We start from the raw sequence: 22974 nt of genomic DNA, 5'->3' as shown, positions 1-22974 counted from the left end.
CCGTGTCGAAAAATGACTTTTTGCACTCGGAACACCAATGGAACATGAAAACTGCACCAGTGCAGCACTAGTTTTACAAATAAAAAACACTATAAGTCAATGTATGATTCCGACGTGGAGTGCTGCAGTGAGAAAGCCAAAAAATTCAGCTATTGGTTGGTAGCGTAATGATATTTCTAGCTTCACTCCTCGATTTACAATCAATACGAGAAATATTCGAAATACTTGTTTAAAAAATTCCAAAAATGAGGACTGTTCGAGGTTTCACACGTCATCAGAAGAAGCCATAGAATTGAAGAGGTTCAGCTGACGTGAAGTGAACGGCACAGACAGGAGCGTAACATCTGACTGGCCATTAGTGATTGAAAACGACCAATGACTTGTAGCCGTTGTATCTTTCATGTTTTTTTTTTTCGATTTCAACAAATTTCTTCGCAATTTTTTTCGTGGAAACAAATGACAAAAATATATAATGGTCACAGTTCACAGATAGTTCTATAGGGGCATATTTCAAAACGTATATTTTGACGGGATTTCGTATTCTTTTTTCTTTCATCGTCTAGAGGTACCGTATTTATGTTTTTTATAATTTGATGAGTAGTATTTGCCCAAAGAGTGAATTTACCGAACTGGTGCATCTACCGATACAGATCTACCGGTAAACTAGGGGGAGTCCGGGAGAATGGTTCAGGTAGGAGACTCAAACCACCTCAAATATTTCAATACAAATTTCGCGCTACCGGTATCGTAAATAGCTTGCGACATACTCGGAACATGGCACAACAACTATTTTGGCCGCCATCAGAACGGTTTGGGAGTGAGAGGGTTGAACGTGATTTTGTTATAGGAAGTAAGAAATTGAATAATTTTTGTTTGTTACACTGTCTGAAAAGTTCAATAGGTGCGTATTTGTTTTTAGTTTTATTGTTTTCACTGATTAATATTGTATTACAAACGCCTTTTTAAGCCTTTTTAATAATAGTTGTAAAAGTTTCAAGAAAATATCTGCGGAATAGACTAAAAGTGTCCAAATTTTCCGCACTGAGCTCAGATAATACTATAATCAACCATGTAGTGGCAAAGAGGACAGGGGAAAATAAAAATCCTTAATGAGATGCCGACGTTTCGACCTTTATTTCTGGTCTTTTTCAAGGCTGGAAACAGAACGACATTGAAAATATGGGGCGCAACATAGTGCCATAATATAAAAACAGTATAATCTAGTAGGTGTAGAAATAAAATACAATATACAATACCACACAATACAATATACAATAGGGCAATATAAAAAACATACTTAAAAACACATACCTATTCATATGGATTATCCCTCATAATATTCTGAGGTGGACATGAAACTGTGTCGTCAATTCTTTTAAAAACTCAATATAAAGGTCCACTTGTCAATAGATAAAAATTATTTAAAATCTTTCGTTTCCTACAATAAACAACTGAACCAGACTCCGTATTATCTGACGTATACAGAGCATCGAGCGTCATATGGTAATCTAATATCACAGTAGCAGGTATGTTCCTGAAATTCTTCAAGAACGAATCATCCGTTTATACCTCTCTAAAATATTGTGATATATTGTGCTCAAATTCTGTACGTCAGTCCTCAAATTCACCGTCTCGTTCAAAGAAATATGAACCATCTCACCGATACATCTCCTTTTATAATTTTTTTCCTTTTCCAAGATGGTGACGTTCTCGAAATCGAAATTGTGGTCTTCGTTGAAGTGATGGGCAGCTAGAGCGGTTTTTTCATTTTTATCTTTATTAATGGTTCTACAATCATATCTGTGCTGGTAGACTCTATTTTTAAGATACTGTTTGGTCATACCTATGTAGCATCTGCTGCAGTCTTTACAAGGGATTTTGTATATTAATTCCGACTGTAAATCATCTGGAGTTTTGTCTTTGATTTTCGAGAAGAGGGAACTGACGCATTTCAGTGGATAGAAGGCCAGTCTTGTAGAAGGGTTAGTTTGTTGTAATGCTCTACTCATGTTTTCAGATAAACCCTGTATATAAGGAAAACGGTAATATCTGGTTCGTTCATCACCTCTCGAGCCTGCACTGTCAGTGAGCACTTTTCTTTTATATTGATTGAGAACACGTTTGACCAAGGTTGTTGGGTAATTATTTTTTGTTAGTAATTCAGTTATTTTTAGTTCATTTTCTCTGTGAAATCTTTCATCACTCAAGTGAATAGCACGGAACATTAAGTTTGTTATCGTTGCTATCTTTTGGGATGTGGGGTGTTGTGATCGGTAGTTCAACATTCTACCAGACGAGGTGGGTTTGGTATACCAATTGGTGCTTATAGTTCCATCTTCGTTCCGAATCAACAGTATATCCAAAAATGGTATTGTTGCCTCGGACTCCCGTTCAATGGTGAATTGCAATTTATGATGAACGTTATTGAACTTGAGGAGTAATTCGTCAGATTTCCCTTTCGGTATTGAGAAAATAGTGTCATCTACATATAATTTGATGAAGTGGACATCAAAGGTCAGCGTTCTTAAGCTTATCGTTATTACTTCATCCATAACCAAGGCGGCTAGTGTGCCGCTAGCAGGATTTCCCATGGCTGCGCCATCAATCTGCACATATATTACACCGTTAAAGGAGAAGTAACTAGAGTCAAAAATGTACTCAACCATTTTGCAAAATAAATTTTGTGGAATTGTTGTATATGCAGATATATACTGCCATCGTTTCTTTATAATGTGTAAAACTAGGGCTTTAGGAATATTAGTATATAACGATATAACGTCGAGTGACACCCATTCACTTTCCTTAGGTACTCTAATTTCCTTGACGAAGTCTACAAAATCTTTGGAATTCGATATATTGTATTCGAATGATGTAGTGACAGGAGATAAAATATCATGAATATAATTCATGATCATCAGATAATACTATTCTTCAAAAAAAAAGAAAATTGAATGATAGAAATAACTATAAAAAATATACAAAGGTTCAAAAAAGTGAACAACATCTCGGAAATAAGGGATAGTGACTCTGAAATAAAAAGTATGTATTTCATACGCTGATATATCTGATGATGGAAACCTTGACAAAGACAATCGTTGGTCATTGGAAATTGTTTTCTTTCAATGTTTTTCCTGATAAACGAACTTATAGTCAAGTCTCTGTTGCCTCCTATATTTGACTCTCCATGGATTAGGCAGACATTTCTGTACTCAAAATGTTCATCTCACCATCACTCTACTATTATCGTTACCTATTTGGGCATGATATCATCACGCCAAAAATGAGTTGCTACCATTTACAGATTCAACTTGAGTGGCTTCAGAGTGAAAGGGGGTTCAACTCCCCATACTTTTTTACTATTATTTCAAAAAAAAAAACAAAGAATGCAAAATTATGCAAAACTTAACGAGTCGTATGTTGTTTATGGAAAGTTGCGATCCACAAGAGAATAATAGGCCTGTTGCCATGTACCTACACTGATTTTCAAACAATCTACTGATTTTTTTCATTATCCGCTATTTGAAAAAGAAAATTGAAAGCTGAAATTGGTGATTTGAAGGTTTTGGATTGATTTGGAGTACTAAATAAATGTGTGCTGCCCACTGACAGAATGTAAACATTTTTCCCAAAACAACAACAAAAAGTGGATTAATGCAGAGATTGTCACAGCCAAGAAAGAGCTCAAGAACCTTCATTGGTTACATCAAAATTTGTCATGCCAATCAACCTATAATTTATATAAGCGAGCGAAAAAATCTTACAGCACACTAATTAGGGATACTAAATTAAGATATAATAACCAACTCATACAAAATTCTGAAAATAAAAACAAAACTATTTGGAGTTTGGTGAATGCTATGACTGGAAGATCCAACAGAATAATACGACCTATTGAGCTTCTGATTGATGATGTTTCGTACACTAAGGCTGAAGATGTTGCGACGTTCTTCGTTGATTATTTTTCTACCATAACTGAGAGAAAACTCAACTCCTTTTACAAAAATTTATCTTCTTTTCCCGGTACCCAATCCAAAATACTCGATTCAAATTTTTTTTTCTATCCTGTTGTAGAGTGTGAAGTATTGGACACTATAAAATCACTTAAGAGCAAAATGAGTAGTGGAGTTGATTCTATTTCTTCTCGTATCTTGAAGCTGATTAGTGTGAATATTGCTCCACATTTAGTCCATCTGATTAATCTTTCTATAAGCTGTGGCGTTTTCCCTCACCTTCTCAAAAGGGCTGTAGTCGTTCCCATTTACAAAAATAACTCTGCATATGATGTAGCAAACTACAGACCAATTTCCATCCTAAGTGTTTTTTCTAAGGTTTTTGAGCGAATTGTGTTCAATAGAATGATGAACTACTTGGACAAATACCATATACTTGATACCTCTCAGCATGGGTTTCGATCAGGTCGCTCAACTCAGTCAGGAGCACTTTATTTTGTTGAATTCGTGTATGAGTATCTCGATGATGGCCAATTCGTCACCGGGTTATTTTTTGACCTCTCGAGGGCATTCGACAGTCTTTCTTTTCAAGTTCTTCTTGACAAGTGCTACAATTTGGGTTTTAGAGGTGTGTTTCTTGATTGGCTATCAAGTTATCTTAAGGGTCGAACAATGTCCGTCAAGGTGGCTGATTTCATTTCAACCGAACGAGAGTTGAACCTTGGAGTCCCACAAGGTTCCGTTCTGGGACCACTCCTTTTCCTACTATTCATTAATGACTTACCTGACTATCTGAGAAAGATGATGGCTAATTCATCTAATTTCTCAGATCTACTTCCGCTAATCAAGTTCATCAGAATACTTTTGTTTGCTGACGATACCTCTATGTTGGTAACTGCTCGTACTTTTGATGACCTTCAGGAACTGTGTTGTAAGTTGGTGAAATGCTTTGTTGAGTGGTGTCGTTCAAATTCACTCATAATAAACATTGAGAAAACACAATGTGTTCATTTCATTCTGAGGGGTCGTGAGCGAGTTCTAGTTATACGTCATATGGATGACATCATTTCGTCGGCGCAGCACTCAAAATTTCTTGGTATTTACATTGATTCCAATCTAAGATGGGTTGCACATGTCGATTCCGTTTGTAAGAAACTAAATAGTTCTTACTATGCAATAAGCAGGGTCAAAAACTCACTTCCTATAAGCGCTATTGTCAACATATATTATAGTCTTGTTTACAGCCATCTTTCCTACAATATTATGCTCTGGGGAAACTCCACTGATGTTGATAGGGTATTCTTAACTCAGAAAAGAATCTTGCGAATGATGTTCAATATCCATCCCAGAACCTCTTGTCGTCCGACATTTGTAGAGAGTGGGATTCTAACAGTGGCGTGTGTATACATCTTTAAGTGCCTGGTGTATTTTAAGGAGAATGAGAGGGACTTCATAAAACTTTCCAGCTTTCACAGCTATAGTACTAGAAATGGGGAACTATTCCACATTCCCAAACATAAAACAACTAGATAGAAATATCAGTGTATCAAATTATTTAATCATTTACCAAAATGTGTTAAGTCTCTCGAACTCCAGGAATTTAAAAGGAAGGTTAAGGCTAAACTGATTAAGGAATGTTTTTATAGTGTTGCTGATTATTATCGACAACCATTTGTATTTCAAGTCGAGTAATTTTTCTGTTTTCTTTTTGTTTTTTGACCTGTCCTATACATGTTTGTTTATATGTCTCAGAGGATCAATAAATATATTATTATGACTTTAGCCTTGCGGCTTTCACACTCCTCTCCAGAGGAAAATTCACTTATCCCAGATATCTCAGATATCAAAAGGATTAAGCTCTGTTGGAGCCCTTTCCAGGTTTTCGGGCTCGTGGTGGTGGTCGGGTCCGGGTCGCTCCTCGCCTCCCTGCTGTAGGTTGGATTCCTGCTCCACCCGCACTTCCTGTCGGAGTAGACGGTGTTCCTCTGCATTCCCCATGTACTTGCGTACAGTTCTCGCCGTTCCGAGCAGTACCGCCTTCTGCATGACTCTATAGATATTTTCGTCCAACTGAAGTTTCCTCAAGTTCTCTAGTAGTTTCTTCGGTATCAGGCCTGTAGATGAAATGACAATAGGGATGGTCTTTATATCTTTCAGCTTCCACTGTCTTCTGGTCTGTTCCTCGAGATCTCTGTATTTTGAAATTTTTTCAGTGTGCCTATCTAGAAGATTGGTATTATTTGGAATTGCCACGTCGATGAATAGTGCTCTGTCCTCATCCTTATTGAGCAATATGAGGTCTGGTCTATTGTGGGTTATTTTTCGGTCTGTGAGAACCGTGCGATCCCAGTAGAGCTTGTGATGTTCGTTTTCCAGCACAGCATCTGGATGGTATTTGTAATAAGGAACCTTTTTCGAAGTTAGAAGTTGGTGTTTTAGTGCCAATTCTTGGTGAAGAATCTTGGCAACAGCATCATGTCTATTTTTGTACTCCGTGCCCGCGAACTTCTGACATCCCCCGGTGATGTGCTGGATAGTTTCATGTGTCGCACAGCCATAACGACAGCTATCGTCCGCCACTGAGGCATCCTTGGCGATGTACTTCATGTAATTTCTTGTTGGAATCACCTGATCCTGGATGGCGAGCATGAAGCCCTCTGTCTCAGGAAACAACCTTCCGGAAGTCAACCAGTAGTTCGACGCAGATATGTCGACGTAATCATGGTTGACCTCGTTCTGGTGCCTCCCATGCAAAGGTTTGCCAATCAGTTTCTGCATTTTACTTTCTGCAGAGTGTTCGACGGTTTCCAAGTGATCCTGTTGTAGCTTTAATGGTGTAGAACTATCAGCAACACAAACTACTCGATGGACTTCTGACGAAGCTGCCTTGCTCAAGAAATATTTTCGAAGTCCTTCAATTTCCTGGGACATCCGGTTGGACAAATCAACAATTCCTCTACCCCCAAGATGTCGTGGCAGCTCTGTCCGTTCTATTGAGCTTTTAGGGTGATGTTTATTGTGTTTAGTCAGCATCGTCCTTATTTTTCTCTGTAAAGCTGCTAAATCGGTGGTCGTCCAAGAGATAATACCAAATGAATAGCTCAGCGCCGAGCAAGCGTAGGTGTTAATCGCTTTTATCAGATTCTTGCTGTTAAGACCAGTTCTCATTATCCTCCTCAATCTTCGAGTGAACTCCTCCGTTAATTCTTTCTTCATCTGGGTCTGATTGATTTTTCTTGCCTGTTTTATGCCTAGATACTTGTATGTGTCTCCTTCCTTCAATGCTTCAATTTCTGCACCTTCCCTGAGTTTGAACGTACCATCTTCTATTTTCCCTCTCGTTATGTTAAGCAGTCGACATTTTTCTAGTCCAAACTTCATTTTGATGTCTTCCGAGAATCCTTCCACCATTTTCAGCATCAGTTGCATTTGTTTTTTGGTAGATGCGAAGAGTTTCAAGTCGTCCATGTAAAGGAGATGATTCAGTTTCATCATAGTTCTACTGCCGCTTTTGATGGAAAATCCGTAGTCCGTAGAATTCAATCTATGAGACAAGGGATTCAGGGCCATGCAGAACCACAGAGGGCTCAGCGAGTCTCCTTGGAAAATTCCGCGTCTTATTGGAATAGGTCCTGTTGTAATGGAGCAATCTGCTGCTTTCATTTGAAGACTAGTACGCCAGGTTGACATGGCGTTTTTCAGGAACTTAACAATATTGGGATCCACCTTGTAAATCTTCAAAATCGTCAAGAGCCATTCGTGAGGTATAGAATCGAATGCTTTTTTGTAGTCTATGTACGCAGCGTAAAGATTCCTTCGCTTGGAGAACGCTTGATTGCAGATAACTGAATCTATTATTAGTTGTTCTTTGCATCCTCGGCTGTCTTTGGTGCATCCTTTCTGTTGCATGGCGATGATGTTATTTCTTTCGCAATGGTTGTGAATTCGGTTTGAAATGCACGATGTGATTAATTTGTACATCGTTGGAAGACATGTGATTGGTCGGTACTTGGATGGGTCTTCTGTATTCCTTTGGTCTTTAGGTAACAAGAATGTTGTGCCATGTGTAAGGAATACTGGCATTCTTTCAGGATTTTCAATGACATCATTTATTGCGGAGGTCAATTTGTCATGCATGATCCAAAGTTTCTTGATCCAGAAGTTCTGTAATCCATCAGGCCCAGGTGCTTTCCAGTTGTGCAGTCCTCTGATAGCTGATTTTACTTCTTCAATTGTGATCATGTCATGCTGCATCGGCTCATATTTTATAGCTTCAGATTTTTCATCTTCAATCCATCCAGTATCTCCATTGAAGTGAGATTTCGTTGATAATTGTTCGGTCCAGAATTGTTCAATGGCTTCCTTTGGTGGTAACTTTCCATTCTCTCCATCCGAAGATGTGAGTGACCGGTAGAAAGATTCTTCCGACTTTTCGAATGAATTATTGTCTCTTTTCCGGCTATAATTGCTTTTATATCTCCTCAGGCGTTCTGCATACAGACTTAATTTTTGCTTCAGAGTGTCGAGGCAATGGTGAGCTGAAGCATTCTTCGTCTCTCGTTCTGTGTGTGTCCTGTTTCTATCCATGATCTCTTTGGCAGCTTTCACAACCTTTCTTCCTCGATTCCCGTTCAAGTACTCCGTCAGTCGTCCAATGTCTCTTCTTAGTCTTTCTGTTTTGTGTTGAAGACGTTTCTGCCATGCTGGCGCGTGTAATTTGTGTAATTTTGGACCATCATTGCTCGTTCGGCGAATTTTTGCCCCTATGGTTTTCGCTGTCGTTAGCGCTGCACAGTGAAAAACTAGATGCAGATATTCCAATGAACTTCCGTTCTGTAGGTATTCAGGTAAAACGTCCTTATTCAAGATGTCGATTATAAGTGACAGTTTCTTGGATGTATTGAGCCGTGGAGGTGCTACTCGATGAAGAGGATCTGTTCCTTCCAGTTCGGCAAAGTATCTCCTCATGTCAGAGTCAATTTGTCGGCGGAGCTCTTCCCTATCGTCCTGGTGTTCAGGCTCAATTGCGTTGCAAGATGGACTTTCAGTATCAGTTTCTTCTGCCTGTTGTTGCCCAGGCATGTGAATTTCATCAGAGATGTTGTTGTTATTCTCTATTGCAGGCGGACTCTGAAGTTCTCGTTTAATTGCGTCTATTTGGGCCGTTGGTATTAGTTCATTCCTCAGAATTACGCGGTACTGGTCTGCCACTCGTTGTTCTGTGACATTGAGATTTGGGTAGGCGTTGCAGAATTCCTCATGGAGCCTTTTCCTATAGTTGTTCGTGTTCTGACCTAGTCCCGTGATGGAGTTATATATGCGCACTATAGTTTCATTCATGGACGTTGTCCACTTCATGCGCTTTCTAACTAACCCCGCTTGGGTGAGCACTGGCTGAATATCCTGCGCAGCACCTTCAGCGGTTCGAGTCGGCGATTGAATTGGACTCGTTGGTTGCTGTTGTTGCTTTGGAGCTGTAGCTTCTTTTGCAGCAGGAGTCCGCTTCCTCAACATCCTGCCACCGACGTCCCGCATGCTGTCATGTCCAGCGCCGGCTCCAGACATGCCCTGACGATCCCCAGGCAGCGACTTGTTTCCGAGGCTTCTCGTTATCACCATTTTCATGGGTTTGTTCTCCCCTTTCTCGGTTTGGGTGAGGGGTAGAGAAATGAGAGCAGAAAGAGCACCCCTATTAAGGATGTGAAAGAGAGAGGAAAAAGGAATGGGACTGCGGACAGCAGGCGTGGCTGGCTGCACCGTCTACGTCGTTACGATGGCTGCCGGGCAGGCCATCTACTAGATAGCTGCCAGACAGGCCAGACATTATTATTATTATTATTATTATTATTAATGAAGAATAATTGGTTTATTTCAATTTTCTTACCTCAATTTAACGAACAAATTTTTCCCCGCAGTTACAGCTTTCCTGTAGTTGGTATCCTACTATCCGGTGTTCGATCAAGTTCAAAAGGACATCGATAGGGCGCGGCGTCATTTGTGTGTAATTTCTGAATTTATCCTCCTACTTTCTCATTTCCAAAATTAATGTAATTAACGTGTTCTCCGTAGAACTAACTCCATTCATAGGATAAATAAAGTTTCAAACTGTCGCCAAATAAACAGTGTGGTTCAGAATAATGTTCCACAAATTCTTCTTCCTCGGATGATTTTATGAGTCAAAGATTCCATGGTCTTTCGGTCTGTGACACCTTGTTTCTGAGATATAGATTATTGAGATTTTAAATGAAAATTTCAAAAACAGCCGTCAATTTTAATGTCGTAATAAATGAAATAATTGTATAAGTAAACATCAAATATGAAGGAGACGGAGCAGCATTAATCTGCGTCTAGACGATTTTGGAATCAAATAATCTGTCAACACTGCTGGAAAATTCAGCCAACTCTAACTAACTATACAAACTATAGTTTGAATCAAAATTTACACATTAATTGAAAAAATAAAATGTCTACTAGTAAATGATCGGGATTAAAAAAATCTGTGGTCTCCAAGCAGCGATCGTTCTTCTTTTTTCTACTCTCGTTACCACACATTATAACTATCATCTAATTCATAGGGGATTATTATTTCACTCCTTTGTGATAACAAAAAAACACAAAATGATTTCAGAAATATATCAGATTCAAATTAAAAAAATAATCAAACCTTCAATCCAGAAACAGAATTTTAGCTCAAAGTTGTGTTCTTCGCAAACTTCGTAGTCAATCGTAACTAAGTATGATTTCACATGATCGTTTAGAATTATTCGTAAAAAAAGTTATTTTCATTTTTATTCGCAAAATTCTTGAATGAACCCGAAGGAAAATGAAGACACTGTTGGTTTCCCTTTCAGGTTTATATCTTCCAAAAAAATATTCAAATTTTTATATTGGATTGCGATGCTTACTGTTACCGATTGGATAACATTCGATTGCTTGTTTTCGGTTTGGTGCTGTTCTGAAATGAAGCGATCGCTCCTTGTCCGTACGTTATACCAGAGGGAGTAGGCAACATGAATGAGAGAAGGATAAATGTAGGTCTATTCCCTAGACTGTCGTAAACTTCGGCTGTGTGGCGTCATCAGGTGCCATAAAAGACCACTACCAACAAAATTACAGCCCAAAAACTGCGAATGACTCAACCCTAAGTAAGCAACTTACAAATGAAAACATAAATTACTTCAGGGACTCTTCGCGCTACGCTTGCAGGTGTTAAGTTCTAATTTATGCCTGATATCAATTCCAACAAAGCAATTTGAAATTTATTGTATTGAAAATAGGGAGAACTTGAAGTTTCACGACTGATTTCGCTGTCAAGATGGAGTATCTTTCTGTCGGATTTCATATTTCTTTTCCTCAAACTCGAAATAAAAAAAATGTTCATGAAGATTATATAATTTTTCTACGTTAGCGGAAAAACTTTGAGGAGTTTGCCGCATTCTCTATTGAGTTAAGAAGATACTGCCAGAAGAAGTGTACCAGTACCACACGATAAAATTCAGTTTTCATGAGGTTAGTGCTGTTGAAGTATACCCCCGAGTAAGCAATGTGTTTATACGAAGAGTATGAGCCACAACCAAGGCAGTGATGGACTCTGGGATTTTGTGGTAGACTGCTTCGAGAGTGGAGAGGCCTGTCTTGCTTTATTTATCGATTTTTGGAAGGCTTTTGACAAACTTTTGATGAAAATGAGCAAGTACGGAATAAAGTCGGATGTTGTGAGACTTTTTCATTCTTTTCTGAGTGGTAGATATCAAACACTATTTGTTGATGGTACTTATTCAGAAATGAGACCAATAGAAATTGGAGTACCACAAGGATTAGGACCTCTCTTTTTTTTTTTTTTAATTCTATCAATGATTTTCTGGATTATATTCCTGATGCTGAAATAATCTTGATCGTAGATGATACTACCATTGCAGACGGATCATCTGATATGGCTTAGTTGTCCAGCATTTCTGATGAGGCCAGGTCTCAGGGCTTCAGCTTTGGAGTGGTGTACTGCGTATGAATGATGGAAAGACACAGCAACTAATTTTGAGCCTGAAGACCGAAGCCATTGAAGGAATATAGGGCAATGGATAAGATTCGTTGTTGTACGTTTGGACGCTGAGCTCACCTGGGTGTCACATGTGGATGAACTAGTATCCACTCTCAGCAAGAACATTTTTATCGCATCATCTCTCCGGTGAGGTTTTGAAAACTGTTTACCTCGCATTCGTGGAGTCTAGGCTAAAATATGGTGTCCTGATCTGGGGAAGTTGTGCTAGACTAGATGATATTTTCAGGTTGCAAACACGTGCGATCAGATTGGTAGTTGGTATTGGATACAGAGAATGTTGTAAGGAATCTTTCAAGAATTTCTCCGAGTCATTCGCTTGACAAGAGAAGACGTGCTACAGTGCTCCTAGTGCCATAAAAGAGAAAGCGGACGAGAAAGTCGAAGTGTCACAGTGCCGTAAAAGAGAAAGCGGAGGTGAAAGTGCCCACTAACCAAGCTACGGAATATTTGATTCCGTCTGTGAAGTTTGTGTAGGTTCTATATTTGTTATCGGAATTTCAATTCGTTAAAATTTTCAAAGTTGGTGTTCATCCTAAGTGTCCAGAGAATTTTTTTTTTCTCGTTGGTACTGCAGAAAACATCAGGTGAGCTCATTTTTCGTATCCCTTTTCTGATTTTCATCATAGCGTATAAAACATTCGGCTTTATACCATAGTTTTATATTAGACTATTTCAGTGAAGATTTCTGAATATTTTATTATTTTCAAATTGTTTGATATTTTGAGATTTTTGATTATAAAACCATGTCGGAAACCTCAGATAATGAGGGTTCCTACATGGAAGCGACCGATGCTGAAGAGTTCAGCGAAGGCGAACACGAGGAGCTTGTAAAGCTCAGAGAAGAAAATGGGCAGTTGAAAGCTCAAATAGTCAAACTGACTGAAACTGTGTCACAGTTGGTCGGTGAGATGCGCCTCTTGAGGGAGGAAATGACCCGCAATAATATGACGAAATCTCCCACTTACGCCGCAATCACAAAGCCGGTAGCGGGTTCCAAGAATAATTCCCTTATAGGAATTGTTCCACTACCCGAAACAAGGAAAAATGATTCAACGCAGGTCGCGAAGGCCCCAAACGCGCCCCCAACTAAACGCGCGCGAAAAGAAAGCTCCTCTTCTGATGAGGAGACTGTCAAGAAGGCAACGGAAGTGCCTAAAAGAGATAAAATTCCACCCATCACGATGATGGGCACCTCAGATTGGGTAGAGATATCTAAAGCTCTCTACACAAAAAGGATAAATTACAACCGTGCAACTACAGTTAAAGACAGTATAAAAATCATCGCGTCAACCGTAGATGATTTTGGAAAAATCACTACATTCTTCGAGCAGCATGGTAAAGAATTTTTTACCTACCAAATGGAGGAGGAGAAGAAGATATATGCCGTTATTAGGCATTTACCAATCGACGCTGATATTGCGTTGATTAAGGACGACCTGATATTCCAGGGAATATCAGACGCTGAGGTATCCAGAATGACATCGAACAAGACAAAGAAGGCAATACCTCTCTACCTGATTAAAACCCAGAAAAAGGAAATCTTCGAAGTGAAGCGACTCTACAACCTCTGTATTGTGGTTGAACATAAAAAGAGGCCTGAAAGTCCAAGCCAGTGCTTTAGATGCCAAAGGTACGGACATGCACAAAACAAATGCTCCTTCCCGTGGAGATGCGTGAAGTGCTCAGGAAGTCATAGCAGCAATGACTGCACTCTCACCAGAAAAGGTGAAGAGAGAAATGCCACATGCGTCTTATGTGGAGAAGAGGGCCATCCAGCTAGCTACAAAGGATGTAGCGAGTTCAAGTTGGTGACCAGAAAGAAAAATTCCCGAAAATCAGTTGAACAGAAAAAGAAGGTAACAAAAACAACAACTTCTGAACAAAAAATTCAGGAAGTAGCGAAGACCCAACCTACAGAGCAGGAAAAGAAGAGGGAAACTCCAAAACCCGTCCAGAAAAAAGAAGGACAGAAAAAACTTACAATGAAACAGGCTGTGAACAGCCAACAGGAGAAGAAAAAGATATCTGAATCAGCCGATGATTTAGATATCTTCACGGAAAAAATTTTCAACAAGATAATGTTGAATATTGAGAGGGAAATGGAGAAAAAACTCCAAGCATTATTCAGTAAACTGAATTAATGGACCTTACGGATATTAGGAAGAAATCCCTCAAGATAATCTCGTGGAACATAAACGGGATCAACACTCGGAAAGCCGAGATAGAACAAATAATATCAGAAAGACAACCTGATATTATAGCCCTACAGGAAACAAGAATAAACCGGAACAGAAGATTGAATTTCATGAATTATGAAACATATAGATGTGACAGAATTACAAACACCGGAGGAGGAGTAGCAATATTGGTGAGAACAGATCTGAAACACTACTTTAAAAGTAGATCCGACGAAACACAAGGAAAAACAGAAAAAGTGACGATTTTTGCCGAATTAAATCGGCAAAGAGTCGAAATAACCTCGGCGTATAAGCCACCACAAAACAATCTATTGGAAGAAGAGATAAACAACATGTTGGAAGGATCAAACCCGAAAATCTCCATCGGAGATTTCAACTGTGAATCCCCATTATGGAATAGCATAACAGAGAATAGAAATGGCAAAAAACTCAAGGATTTCGCCGAAAAACAAAATGCCATAGTTATTGGACCAGAGCTACCGACATATCTTGCTTTTGGAAGAGGAATACCAGATGTAATAGATATCGCGATATTGAAAAATATAACTCAAGAATTCTCGATTGAAACTTTGGAAGATGGAACCTCAAACCACAATCCCGTGGAATTGACAATTGGAGAAGAACCAAGAGAAAAACTGCTGGAAATAAGAGAATATACCAATTGGACTAAATACAGCCATTTAATACAATCGGAAATAACAGAAATTCCAACAATAAGCACTCCAGACGATTTGGAATGTGCGGTTGATAAACTGGAAGAGATTATATTAAAAGCTTACGAAAAAAGCACGAGAAGAGTGAAGAGACCAGCACCAAGTCATCCGCATGGCGATACGCCTAAAGAAGTAAAAGATCTTATACAAGAAAATCGAAGACTTAGAAGAATATATAGGATGAACAAAAATGATCTAAATAGAAGGAACCTCAACCGACATAGCCAAGTTCTGAAAAATGCTCTGAAAGATCTAAGAACAAGCAGATGGAACAAAAGGGTTCAAGAACTGAATACAATCGATCATTCTGCATGGAGAATGCAAAAAAGCCTACGAGGAGAAAAGACTAAAATTCCACCCCTACACGGAGAAAGGGGAATGGCTTATACCAATACTGATAAGGCAGATGCATTGGCGGACTCGATCGAACGAGAATCGAGAATAAATTACAGGATAGACGACGATAATGAAGATTTGGAAGAACTGGTTGAAGAAAATGATGAAGAAATGGATGAATTACCAGCGACTGCTGAAATAGACAAGCCAACATCGCCAAATGAAATCAGGGAAATAATTAGAAGTTTGAAGAAGAGGAAAGCTCCCGGAAGCGATAAAATAACGAATGTTATGTTAAAGAAATTTCCTAGAAAAGGTATAGCCGCTCTAACAAATATCGCGAATGGAATTATGGGGACAGAACACTACCCAGAAAAATGGAAAACAGCAGAAGTCATAGTATTCAATAAACCATTCAAAGAGAAGAAGTTTCCACAAAACTACTATCGGTCTAAGTCTACTTTCGGCGTTAGGAAAAGTAGTAGAAAGAATTATCGCCACGAGGCTAAATGAGGAAACCGAAAATCTGGAACTAATACCACCAGAACAGTTCGGATTCAGAAGAGAGCATTCAACAGAACAACAATTATTAAGGCTCACAGAGTACATAACAGAGGGATTTCAAAATAAACAAGCTACAGGTCTTATTTTACTAGACGTCGCCAGAGCATTCGACAGAGTATGGCATGAAGGATTAATATATAAGATGAGATGTGCTGGATATTCGATCAAAATATGCAAGTTGATCAGGAATTATCTCAAAAATAGAAGATTTTACGTAAAAGTGGGAGGAGAATGCTCCTCAACAAGAGATATAGAGGCTGGAGTACCCCAAGGATCAGTACTTGGGCCACTTCTTTACAACATATACATCCACGATATTCCGAAAAATCCAAGAACCATGCTAACGTTATATGCTGACGACACAGGCATAGCAACTCGACACCGAAACCCTGAAATAATAGAACGAGTTCTACAAGAGTCGATTGACGAAACAAATGACTGGTGCATAAAGTGGAAAATCAAGCTCAATGGACAAAAGAGCCAAGCAATATTACTACAGAAGAGAAGACTGCGACCCACAACAAAACTGGATGTTGACGGCGAAGAAATCGACTGGAAAAATGAAGCCAAATATTTAGGAATAACGCTTGACAAAGGACTTACCTGGAAAAATCATATCAAACAAGCAATCGACAAAACGAAAGCAGCGATGAATAGACTCTATCCTCTGATAGGAAGAAGGAGCCACATGTCGAAAGAGACAAAATTGAAGATAATCAAAGCCGTTGCTAGGCCTCAACTGACTTATGGATCAGTTGCCTGGGGTTTCGCGGCAAAGAGCCATATCAAAAGAATTCAGGCCACTGAAAACAAGCTGCTACGATGTGCAAGAGATGCACCTTGGTTTGTCAGGAATAGACAGATTTATAAGGACCTGAAATGGGAAACCATAACGGAATTCATGAACAGAAAAGCAGAGAAATTATTCGAAACAGCGAAAAACCATCCGAATCAAGAACTCAGGAGACTTGTGGACTACGACCCAGAGGAAGACAAAAGGAGAATGCGAATTTACCGAAGGAGACCAAGAGATCAATTAAAAAGAGATTAAAATAACAACAGAAACTTATTGAAAATTTCAATAAAGTGTTAATCCAATAGAGGATAAACACATAAATCCCAGCACGATAGTGTGCGAGAAGAAAACCGACCAAGAGATGAACGGTTTATAGGCAAATGCCCGGAACCAAAATTCAAGAAGCAGTAGGGTTTTTAGTGAGTCTCGAGCTCAGGAGAGTGAGAAACCTCACGCTGTTCCCCCTCAGGAGATGAGGGTGGTTCGTCTGTCTTGCAGATTTTCCCCCTGCTACACCAAAAAAAAAAAAAAAAAATTCAAGAATTTGGAGATTACTGATATTTTCTTGTATTTCCAAACTTGTATGTAAATATGTATGATTATGTATGTATGTTCATGTATGTCTATGATAATTTTGAGAGATTTGCAATCAGATATCCATGGGTACAACACAGGAAATCAGTAGTGTATAAGTATAGATTACATCTGACTGTGGCCATCAGAACACAGTCGGCTAATTCCATTTATAATAGGTTGCCTTGTTGGTTCAAAGACTACCAAGGGCCGAATTCAAAACAAGGTTGGAAGCAATTTCGATGGGTAATGCTTTTTGCTCCATAATTCAATGCTTTCAGAATTGATCTGAATTGAATTGCTTCTTGTTTTAGTTTGTTTTTTCTATTGTATATATACTCCATTCACATTTATTTTAGCACTCGGTTGGCCATGAAATAATTTTCGCTTTTGTAAGGTTGGCACTCATGAAATGTCGTTGATGTCATAACGCCGTTGCCACAACTTATATAAATTTAAATTACGAAAATGTGGAAAGTGATTGAAGAAAGAGAAGACAGGTTTTCAGAAAGTGCTATTCAGAATTCAGGTCCGTTCATTCAAAGAGTTACCCTGATATTCTGAAATCCTCAATACGTCAGACGGTAGCGAGCATATTCAATGTAAGTGAATTTATATAATGTTTCATCTAAATCTAAGAGACTTACATTTTAGCTGAATATTACCACAATCATAAAGATTATGAATGAAGAGGGTGACTAACTGGGAGACCGAAAAAAGTGGTGACATTAGAGAATTATATGTTTGGGTGAAATAATGCAAAAACTCACTACAGGATTTTCGATGAATGCCATCGTATAAAAAGTTCCCAAAAATTGATTCTTCTATTTTTCATTTGACTTGTCCAATTGTGAATTTCATCTAAATCTAAGAGACTTACATTTTAGCTGAATATTACCACAATCATAAAGATTATGAATGAAGAGGGTGACTAACTGGGAGACCGAAAAAAGTGGTGACATTAGAGAATTATATGTTTGGGTGAAATAATGCAAAAACTCACTACAGGATTTTCGATGAATGCCATCGTATAAAAAGTTCCCAAAAATTGATTCTTCTATTTTTCATTTGACTTGTCCAATTGTGAATTGTAAATTTCTTAAGATACCAATGAATACATAATTATTATTATTATATCAAAGTTTTGAAAATATACAACCATAAATAAGAGCCAGCTGTCCTGTTTATTCATGTGAAATTTTTGATCAAAAGTTCCTCTTGACTAGGAACTTCCTTTAATTCTTTTTACTTCCATTGATGCAAGATGATTTTTGTTGAAGAATTTAACATTCTTGTAATTATCCGTTATTTCCTTCGAGAGATTCTCCACCACTGCATCATATGTATTTAATCTTTAGGTTGATATTTATCAAATCTAGAACTGATGTAACGTATTCAAACATTAGCCAAAGAAGATAACCAACATTAAGTATCCTCTAGCTAGTGCATTTTATGAGTCAATTTTCTTTCACAGCAAAAATAAATACATTTAATAACTGATCTTTTGTAAGTATTTTCCATGCAAATAACTAGATTTGGTATGCTTTTAATCAGTTTGTATAAACTTCAATTATGTTCGTCACATATTTTCGACTTTATATTTTCCGAAGTGATTTGAAATGTGATGAAATACGTATTTACTGAGTCTTTTACGTAGAACGGACAACATAGCTCTGATTTGAAAGCCAAAAATGTTTTGACAAGCGTCATAACCCCACAAATTTCCATAGCCAACCGAGTGCTAAAATAAAAGTGAATGGAGTATATGTGTGACATACTAACGATATTGGTGTTTTTAGCGCCCTCTCTCCCGGCTCGATAATAGTGCTACGCATGTTACCATTCCTGCAAATTGGAGGGCTTGGACGAATGGAGATATGCTGATCTTCACTTTGAGAGTGAGGAAGGTGAGTTGAGTTGGTTCTCGTTTCCTGTCAGATGGCGCTAAAGGGTTTTCTTTCACCATAACGATTACTGACATCGGATAAAAGGGCCATCAATTATTTCCATTGTGTTCGCGGTTTGGGTTGTGTTTCTCTGACTAGGTCAAATGAGACCGAAACCGTAGTCGGCATCCACACTGTCCCGGCGGAATATTATATCAGATAATTCAGATGAACGATATAAAAAAAATTTGATTCTTTTATTGAGAAGTAATGAATTAATTGGTTACATTCTTATGAATCTATAAAAATGTAGTGAATTCTTTACACTTCATTGAACACGAAATACGATTTCGTTCCTTCGTTTCTCTTTTTCAAAAAGTCTGTCGTGTGAATTGGCCAAAATGTTCTTTTTTCAACTCTGAAAACAAATGTTTTTCAGCTGATTCAGAAAATAGAGATTTCGATATTTGAAAGGTAAATCCCAATATTCTGAAGACTGTTTTGATAATTTTGAAATTGCATGTGCCATCTTGAAGAGCGATTTAAAGTAAACAAGACCACAAAATTTCATTTAAATCCGACCACTCATTCTCTCGTTATAGATATCGAAAATTAGGGCCGAAATCCATAAACCACAGTATCTTCGAAACTAATGGCTTTTGGACACAAAAGAAGCAATATTTCTGAGAGGTCTAGATGACTCTTATTCACCACTAGCCTATGGCCAACCCCCTGTGAAACAACCTGTATAGCAACTCCCATCTATCTCTTTTTGAATTTCTTCACTGTATCGAATATCGAATCGAAGTTATTATTGAAATACGACATACAGGGTAAGTCTTTGATTCGTACAAATATTTCAAAACTAGATTCTTGAGTTCAAAAGAAACACTTTTTTCTGTAAGTACCATTTTTTCCGAATTAGCCCTGATAAAAAGAGATAGCCATTTTAAGTTTTCATGATGAACTGTGCCAACCCTAGAAAAAACAGATAACCTTCAGAATAACTAGCTAAATCTGTGACACTACACATCTGTGGATCTTTTGCACAAAGTTGTTTTCAGTCAAAGTACCCAGTTTTTCACATTTCACAGATACTTTTGAATTTTTTAACATTGAATTATTCGAAAACAGCGCATTTTACGAGAAAATATGAGGAATACTTTTATGTTACAAAAAATGTTCATTTAATAGCGTCCAACTTACTTTCAAGATTTGGGTTCTTGGAATTTTTGGTATTTTTTTGGTACGTGATGGTCATGATGAGAAAACGGGAAGAGGTGGGTATGTTAAATGTTGTAAAAATAGAATGATCACGCCTAAAGGCAATGAATACAATAACAAGGATAAATTCAGATGCATACCACCCGCCGATATGAATATCAACAAGTGTTACGATGTGAATTGATGAGGTCAAATGAGACCGAAATCATGGTCAGCATCTGCTTTTCTTCGATGGGGTGTACTCCATTTGGGGCCTTGACGATGGCAAATTGGCTAGTCCAATTCTGATCGTAACACTTGTTGATATTCATATCGGCGGGTGGTATGCATCTGAATTTATCCTTGTTAAATGTTGTATTCATCAAATTAATGAAAAACTGTATTCCGAAATTCATTTCATTGATAAAACCGTTTATGATTTAGAATTGAAAATATCATTTTTTTATGGCTTTTCAACAGTCTGTATCACTTAAACTGAGCTAATTTGAAAAAAATGGCAAAAATAAGAGAGTGTTTCTTTTGACCTCAAGTATCTACTGTTAAAATATTTGTGCGAGTCAAAGACCCACCCTGTATAGTTAGATTCCTTACATTTATGACTATGAAAGTAATTATTTACGGTAATGAAGTGAATGCAAAAAATCTTCAACGAAAAAAGCTCGTTGCAGGAATATAAACAGTTTCCCATTTTCGCTGAGAAATAAGCATTTCAAGACTTACACACAACTTCCATTCTCGCTTCACTCTGAGCTGAAGCGAAGGAGGGCTTTTCTGCTGACACCTCGCATCTGAAGAGACCGCTCGTCCTCCAACCAACTGAATGAAGTGTCACTTTCGTGTCATCTGATTTCGAATGCTGAAATTAAAAAGGTATATTTGCGTAGGAATCCTTGGTTTAGTTATGAGAAGTGTCCAGTCAGAAAATCTGAAGAGTTATGAGTTATGGGTTAGACAGTTTATAGATCCATGTATCCAGCTGCCCCAAATTTCAATTTTTCACTTATGTTAACGCTACAGTTTTGTACCGGCTATCTTCATGCCCACCCCCTACTCTGGAAATTGCGAATTTTTCTTTCAAAGTTTTGTACTACTTCTCTACTGAAAGATTATCGACGGAGTTTACGGAAACTTGGTAGGCTGAGATCTAGTCAAAGAGATATCACTTATGTCAATATTCCAGGGCTGGACTTATATCTCTCCATTTGAATTGTTCAAGGTAAAAATATCTCTTCGAATTTGAAATTTCAAATACATAATTTTTTCGCTTTTTAAAAAGAACCTGAATTAAGCTTCACTACGTGGCAACACTCAACGCTGACAAATCCATAATTCGTTTTTCATTAATTTTTGAAACAGGACAAAGTTGAAACAATAGCATCTTCAAGTGGATGAAGGTAAACAGATGGATTTTCATCAAGGATCTGCCATATCAATTCAATATATTCAACATGATGAACCTGGATCCCATTTTGGCTTGGAAGTGAGGAATTACCTTGACAAATATATGGAAAGGACGAGAGGCACCCGTTTCATGGCCTCCTAGATCTCTGGATCTTCACCCAATAGAATATTTCTTATGGAAAATTTGAATTATATGGTTTATGCTGAACACATCCAGTCAAGAGACCAGCTGATGAACATAATTTTTGCGACAAATTAAGAAATCCTTCCTAATCAGGAAGGCTATATCCAATCTACAAATTCGGCAAGAAAATTGTTCACTTGGAATCACTCTTGAAATTACGATGACTGAATCCTTATATCTGTCAGAATTAAATAATTATTTTATTTAATTCATGTTGGAGTGCTAAACAGTTATTTATGTACCCAAGGACGAAAAACTGATTGTTACAGTCGAGCCTGCGAATTGATATCCGAAGCGCAGCCAAGGCTAGCAAGCAGCCGAGCTAATTTAGATAATTTTGTATTTTTTATTATTATTATTTCATCCTGATTCTCCGAGATGCACATTGAATATTTATAAGTATATAAAAAGTATATGATATGGTTATTTACAAAGAAACTTTTTAGTGTTTAATTTATTGACTAGACACAGTCCAAATTTGAATCAATTACATAGAGTAGGGACGGAGCTATAGTCCTTTATGTAAGTAACTCAAACTGTCAAAATGTTGATAAAAAGTCACGTTTCTCGAAAACCTTTGAATTCAGTCATAGTTTTATTATCAAACTCATATTGAAATTTAACAAGCAATTCAAAAATGTAAAAACATATTGGCTGTTCCATTTAAAATAACGAAGTTGATAGCTGTGCAGAAGAAACGAAACACTTTGTATAGTTCTAAATAATTTAAGGAGATGCTCTACTTGAAAATAGGAAAGTTTTATTTGAAACTCTTTTTTGTAAAGTTGATAGGATTAGAATTATCGACCGCTGCCCCATGTCGCAGTCACCCTGTACAGAATGGGCAAAATTCGTTGTATACTGAGAGGATCTCGAGAACTATAGCAGCTAGAAGAAAACGGATGACACATTCTCGAGCTCTTTTTTCCTGACTATTCCAAAACTGAAAACAGATCCAGCCTAACGTTCATAGATTTTGAGTTATGAACGAAAATTGAGAGATTGTCATTCTCAATGAAGCTGAATAATAACTCGCTTATTTGAACTCGTATTCGAAATCTGTTGTTACATTCTACAGTCACTTTTGTTA

The 22974-nt window shown here is 37.8% G+C and overlaps 2 protein-coding genes across 3 annotated transcripts in view; both read right to left on the bottom strand.

Moving 5' to 3' along the window:
• The window catches only part of LOC123320442, an 84853-nt gene that overhangs the window by 43400 nt on the left and 18479 nt on the right, over positions 1 to 22974 (bottom strand). For both annotated transcript variants that reach the window (XM_044907768.1, XM_044907777.1), the window contains exon 4: positions 21020 to 21155. In XM_044907768.1, coding sequence (XP_044763703.1) covers positions 21020 to 21155 — 136 coding nt within the window. The remainder of the gene's footprint in view (positions 1 to 21019; positions 21156 to 22974) is intronic.
• LOC123320433 lies at positions 1068 to 2874 on the bottom strand. Its single transcript, XM_044907755.1, has 2 exons — positions 1312 to 2874; positions 1068 to 1154 (listed from the first exon to the last, which is right to left on the bottom strand). The coding sequence occupies exon 1, from the start codon at positions 2664 to 2666 to the stop codon at positions 1545 to 1547; it is 1122 nt and encodes a 373-aa protein (XP_044763690.1). The 5' UTR covers positions 2667 to 2874; the 3' UTR covers positions 1068 to 1154; positions 1312 to 1544.

This window comes from Coccinella septempunctata, chromosome 1, assembly GCF_907165205.1.
Source record: "Coccinella septempunctata chromosome 1, icCocSept1.1, whole genome shotgun sequence".
In the NCBI taxonomy this organism is placed as follows: domain Eukaryota; kingdom Metazoa; phylum Arthropoda; class Insecta; order Coleoptera; family Coccinellidae; genus Coccinella; species Coccinella septempunctata.
The sequence above is the reverse complement of the archived record's forward strand: the minus strand, read 5'-3'. Positions and strand labels throughout refer to the sequence as shown.

Excerpts from the sequence above, each read along its gene's own strand:
- LOC123320433 (XM_044907755.1), bottom strand. The coding sequence starts at position 2,666 with ATGGTTGAGTACATTTTTGACTCTAGTTACTTCTCCTTTAACGGTGTA.